Source organism: Terrapene carolina, unplaced genomic scaffold (assembly GCF_002925995.2).
Source record: "Terrapene carolina triunguis isolate 2854851 unplaced genomic scaffold, T_m_triunguis-2.0 Scaffold165, whole genome shotgun sequence".
Taxonomy (NCBI): domain Eukaryota; kingdom Metazoa; phylum Chordata; order Testudines; family Emydidae; genus Terrapene; species Terrapene triunguis.
This window is the reverse complement of record NW_020664516.1, coordinates 1,676,530-1,682,536: the sequence shown is the minus strand read 5'-3', so window position 1 is coordinate 1,682,536 and position 6,007 is coordinate 1,676,530. Positions and strand designations below refer to the sequence as shown.

The 6,007-nt window shown below is 59.7% G+C and overlaps 1 protein-coding gene across 1 annotated transcript in view; it reads left to right on the top strand.

Annotated features, from left to right (window-relative positions):
* The window catches only part of LOC112119561 (heterogeneous nuclear ribonucleoprotein C-like), a 39,516-nt gene extending 34,476 nt beyond the window's left edge, over positions 1–5,040 (top strand). Inside the window, exons 4-7 of the mRNA XM_024218258.2 lie at positions 959–1,107; positions 1,855–1,977; positions 2,504–2,661; positions 4,195–5,040. Of these exons, the coding sequence (XP_024074026.1) occupies positions 959–1,107; positions 1,855–1,977; positions 2,504–2,661; positions 4,195–4,233 (469 nt within the window). The 3' untranslated portion in view covers positions 4,234–5,040. The remainder of the gene's footprint in view (positions 1–958; positions 1,108–1,854; positions 1,978–2,503; positions 2,662–4,194) is intronic.
* The last annotated feature ends 967 nt before the right edge of the window (positions 5,041–6,007 follow it).

The following is a 6,007-nucleotide window of genomic DNA, read 5'->3' as shown; positions in this document are numbered from 1 at the left end:
ACGCTCTGCCGCAGGGAGCTGAGCTGGCACCCGCTGCCCCAGGAGCCTTGCAGTCAGGCTCTGTTCCGAGCTGTGCTGATTTGCACCGGCTGAGGATCTGGCCCCGATCTCATCATTAAGCCTTTATCTAATAGCAGCCGATTAGCAGAGAGAGGCCCTGGGGATTAATATCCACGGAACCAGATTGTTTCCTCCGTCTGCGCTGACAGTCAGTAGGCAGCCAAGTGCAGTGGGGGCTGGGAGGGATGGTCTGTCTCTGCTGCACGACTCCTGGTAACGCTCCAGGAGGTTAAAGAGCAGGAGGCTGCCCCTTCAAAGGAGCTGAAATCCCCCGGTGGTGCCAGGCGGTTTGGCGACTAGCCTGGGGGCACCACATTTCACCCATCCCAGAGCCACAAGGGCAGCTTGCCAGGACCCCTGCATGGCACCGCATTGCCCTTGCCTGCAGCAGCGCTCATCGGTAATAGAGCAGGACGTCATGTCCCGGGGCCGTGCGCCGTCTGGATCCCAGGGGCTGCTGCGGGCTGTCGTGTCCACCGGCTGCCCCGTGCATTCCTGTGCCGCTCCAGCTGGGCTTCCTTCATTCGGGGCTGAGCACGTGGAGCCATGTGCCTCTAGGCCCCCCACTCACTGACCACCCAGGGGAGGGAGGAATTGAGCAGGGCGTCCTGACTGCCCCTGAGAGCACGCGCTGCCCTGAGGCGGGAGGGCTTGTGCCAGACCATGGGCCCCTGCTCCCCTCTGTCGCATGCTGCAGCCCGTTCTTGGGCATTCAGGCCTTGTGATTTCCAGGGCTAGCAGCCCCCCAGCTCCCTGCCCCCAACTCCTGCTCCCTGCTGGCATGAAGGGGCTCCATCCTCCCTGCTCGTCCTGCAGACCCCTTCGTCCCCCGAGGACAGTGCAATGCCTGTGACACTGCGCAGGGGATCATGCTAGGGGCTGTGTCTCCCCCTTGCAGGGTGTACGAGTACCAGAAGATCCCGCCCCTTATTAATCGCATTCCGGTCAAGACCAGACGAGCCCACGTGGGGGCAGGGGGCAAGAGCAGCCTGATCCCCCACCCGGGGCCGAGAGGCAGCAGCAACGCACCATTGGGTCGGACAAAGCGTAAGCGTAACGGCTCGCGGGGGCGGGCGGGGGCTAACTGGAGGGGATGCTAGGGACACTGAGGATCGCTGCTTTAGGAAGTGGAGAGTGTCCTGGGGAGGGCGAGGCCACAGGACAAGGCTTGGGTAGAGCGTGGCTCAGGGGGAGCACGCCTGGGGCGGGGGCTGCTCAGCACGGCTTGCCGGAAGCACATTCTCCATAGGAAGGAGCCTGCTGTCGAGAGCCCCCAGCCCGAGCAGCGAAAGAACTTCGCCTTTAAACAGGTTTTACAGGCCACTGTCTCCAAAACCTGCTCCAGGAAAGCAGCGCCTGGGCTCGGCTGCCTGGTGTGTGAGTTTGACAGGCCCAGCATTTGCAAACGTAGGTGCCCCCGAAGCTGGGACCTTCCAACGTGCCAAGGGATTTGGGGAGCCTTGTGGAGGGGCCCTCAAAGGGGCCTGATATTCCAGAACCCAGGCCCCTTCCAGGTGCCTCCAGGGGGGAAAAGCTTGGCCCAACTGCTGTGCATTTAGAAGAGGAAATACACAGCAGGTGCAAAGGGAGACAGGGACCTGCCCGCAGCTTGGAGGTTCAGATGGCAGCACCCAGCACTTAACTGATGCTTAACCACCAAGAGCTGAGTGTGCAGAATGGCTCTGAGGTGGGCCGCCCAGCCAGGCTGCCGGCCCCGCCGGGATCGCCCTCCCCATCGTTTCCAGGCTAGGTCCATCTCCACCGAGCTAATGGCCTCTCCTCCTCCCTCGTCAGTGCGTGCCGAAGAGCTGCATTCCATCAAGGGAGAGCTGAGCCAGATCAAAGCCCAGGTGGACAATCTGCTGGAGAGTCTGGATCGGATGGACCAGCGGCGGGAGCGGCTGGCTGGGGAGAGAGGTGAGAGGAGAGGAGAGGCGAGGGGATGGGTGGGGGAGGCTGTCAGAGCATTGGGTGTGCACAAGTAGGCACGTAGGCTGCTTGTGATCATGTGCCCCCATATGGAGCTGTGAAGGCCCAGCATCCGGGCAGGAACCCCCCCACACACACACACACGAGAGCGTACGCAGGGACGCCCCTGAACTGGTTCTGAGTACAGCTCCAGAGATGGCCCGGGGGCTGCAGTGTGGCCCGAGCTGCGCTGTGCAGAGAGGATAGGTGCAATGCTAACCCGGCTGGTCCATTGCCTCCTAGGAACCTCCCCCGCCAGGCTCGCAAGCAGGACACTGCAGCCTGCTTCTTTGGGAGGGTTCGGGGTGACTATCGGGCTCCTGGCTGGCTGCCGCATGGCCCTGGTTTGGCTATCACAGACTAACAGCCCTTTGGCCTGGGGCATTTCCCTAGTGCCCTGTGAGCCCGTCCCTCCTGGGCAGAGCACAGAGCAGCCAGAGATCTCTGCTGTCTAGGGGCTGCTCTGATCTTGCAGGCTCCAAGGAGGGGGAGAAGAAGAAGAAGGCTCAAGTGAGCGAAGAGCCCTCGTACCCGGCGGGGGAGCCGCAAGGGAAGGAGAGCCCAGCTGCTGATGCGCAAAGCGACCTGAGGGACATCGACAGTGAGGAGGAGAGCACAGACACCGAGGAGACGGTAGGTCCCAGCAGAGCTGCTCTGTCCTGGGTAGGGCTGCCAACCGTCTAATCACACAAACACAAACCCCGCCCCTTCGCTGAGGCCCCACCCTCTCATTCCATCCCCCCTCTCTCCGTCGCTGGCTCTCCCCCACCCGCTCTCACTTTCACTGGGCTGGGGCAGGGGGTTGGGGTTCGGGAGGGGCAAGGAGCCTGCCTTAGCCCTGCTGCACCACTGGACTTTTAGTGCCTAAAATCTCCCGGTTTGGCTTCAGTAGCTTCCAGCAGAGAGCGCCCATTCCGGGAGCCTCCCGGCGAAACCGGCAGGGTTGGCAGGCCTAGGCATGGGCCCTGCATGGCCTAGGCAGGGAGAGAGCTTTCTCTGGGCTTTAGCCAAAGGGCCCTCACTTGCCTGCGTGGGGAAATGTGCTGGGCATTCCCCTGAGCCACAGGAACGCCCATCTCCCAGCCCGTGTACCTCGGCCTGTGTCCCCCCCATGACCACCCTCCTCACGCCAGGCTCCCCTGCACACATCCAGCTGCGTTTGCAGGAGCTGCGCTATGGGAGAGGGAGGGCTGCTGAGTGCGTGTAGCTGCTGGTGCGGGCGTGCGGAGAGATGGGCACCGAGGCCAGGGGCGTGGCATTGTGTGTGCCTAGTGCCATGAATTAGTTGCTGGTTTTCAAGCTGGGGCCACCTGAGCTGAGTGCTGCTAGAATAGAGTTTTGGGAGACGCTTGGCCTCCCTGCAGGACACAGATTCCCCTGGGCTGTATCCCTAGCCAGCCAGCCCCCCTCCAGGCCAGAGCTGGCATGCCCAGGGCACAGACACTGTAAACACGCCTGGAGCGAGGAGATGCCCAGGGAGCAGGCGCCATCTGCTGCACACAACCCTGCCACGGTGCCTTGCCTGGCTGCATCCTAGCTGGGTGCCTTGGCAACCCCTCCAGTGATGCAGGTGAGCCAGTCAACGTGGCAGCCCCAGCCCCCCTTCCCCCCCCGGGACACTCAGGAAATTTAAAGGGAACAACACAGGGGCTGTTAAACAATTTTCTAACAAGATGGCTTGTAACAGAGCATCATGATTTTGAAACAAATCCGTCTCATTTACTACTTTAATTCCTAAGACAAATTACTACTAACAATAAATCAGGGCACCTTTGTCAGCGAGTGATCCTGGGTATGCTTTGTCATTGTCCCAGACAGGTGGAGCAGGGCAACGGCAGAGCCCTGCCATCTCCCTGCCATCACTGACCCACGGGTAGTCGTGTGCACACACGAGCAGAGGCCGTGCACAGGACCCACGGGTAGTCATGTGCACACACACACAGGGGCTGCACACAGGACCCATGGGTGGCCATATGTGCCCACACGAGCAGGAGCTGTGCACAAGGACCCCCGGGTAGTCATGTGCACAAGGACCCCTGGGTAGTCGTGTGCACAGGGACCCGCAGGTAGCCATGTGCACATGAGCGGGACCGCACACAGGGCCCATGTGTTTTGGTACATGTGGCCGACAAGGATGAATAATGTAATGTAGTAATCTCTTTGCAGATGAAAAACCACACGTCAGACCCGGAGGGCAGCCAGTAACCGGACTGGGGCGCCACAGCCTTCCCCAGGTTGGCTAGCATTTCCTTTCCTGTGTTTGTATTTCTTTCAAGGCCGCCAGCTGGTGCCACACATGACATGAGTGTACCTGGTCTCAGCGCTAGCGCAACAAAGCTGTGTCCCGCGCCTCATCATTTCCGCCAGCACCAGACCCCACCACGCGGAGGGAAATCTCGGTGTTATGATTGTTCCTTTTAGCAGGGGGGGAAATGTAGTGTGGGGGAAGGGCAGGTAGAAAGCCCCCCGAGGAGCTAGACTGTCTGGACCCTGGTGGCGTATTTAAGACCCATGTAGAAATCCAGGCAGCCCTCGCTTTGTCCGCAACCTGCACTGTTGGAACAAGAGGGTGTGTTGCTCTGTTGGCTCCCAGGCCATGCCATTGCTGTATGCAGCCTTGTGCCATGCAAGGGACCCACTGTCTCCCACTGCAGGGTTCCCCCTCCCAGGCCCTACATCACCCTCTCCCGCTCAGGGACTAGCTCAGGCCACGTGCAGCATCGGTGCAGGATGGAGCGCCCGTCATTCCCTGTTTTTCCTGTGTGCCTCACTGTGGCTTCTTGCCCTGCCTCTGGGCCTTGATTGGTTGAGAGACGCCTGGTGCCACAGGAAAAACACCCTGGGTTTGGCCACTCTGCTCAAATGCCAGCTTCATCCGGAGCAGAACAGGGACCTCCTGGGGGACCCTTCCCATCGCCTCTCTGCGTGACCCACGTCACGGAGCTCAGTGAACCTTGCAATGAAGCGTGCCTAGAAAGAGCCAAAATGTCACCCACTCATGGCCCCAGCAGACCGACGCTCTCGCCCAAGTCAACATTTAAGGCCCCCGAGTTCTCGCTGCACCAGGTCGTTCAGAGCAGGATTTCCATGCCCCGATGGGATGGTCAGGCTCTTGCAGTCCGGCAGAGCGAGCAGGGAAGCAGCAGGCATTTATTCCTGCCTCAGTCAATGCCTCCCACAAGGGCTAGCGCAGGGCTGCAGCGTGGTGACCCGCAGACAAAACGCTCCAGGACTAGACTTGCTGCTTCCTTGTGGTGCTCATGGAAATCTCAACGAGGCAGAGCTCTGCTGGGACAGAACTGGATTGTCAGCTACAGCTCGTACCCTGGGGCTCAGCCACGTCCCCAGCGTTCAGTCCCCCAGCCAAGGCTGCAGCATCTCTCCGAATCGCTGCTCACTCTGCAGAGGCATGGCTGTTAACCAAGGGGGATCCCTTCCCCCCGGGGCTGCTAGAGTAACAAACATTCCCCCTTCTGTGGAATCACTAGGAAACCACAGAGCGAGAAATATCATTTCCATGTGCCAGGCCTTTTAGAGGCAGGCAGAGACAGACTCCCTGGCCTGGAGATTTTACATCTAAACCGCAAGGTTGGAGGACAGCACTGGGAGGCAGGTTTGAGCTCTACACCCAGCTCTGACACTGGCCTGCTAGGTAACCTTGGCCAAGTCACTTTGCCAAGTCTCTTGTGCCTCAGTTTCCCCAGCTGCGAAAGAGGGACAATATACAAGCCACTGCACAGGTTCATTGGGAGACTTTATCTGCCGACCTGTACGTGAAACATTTGGACCTGGCTTCACTAGGAAAAAGGTGTGGTTAACCTATGTAACAATCCTAATGTAAACACGGCCTTTGTTTTTAGCCTGTCTTATGAGGAGGGGTATTTGTTTTATAGAGCACCCAAGTGCTCTAGCTCCAGGACCCCAATGCGTGAAGTGCTGTACAAACACCCAACATGAAGATGATCCGTGCCCCGTAGAG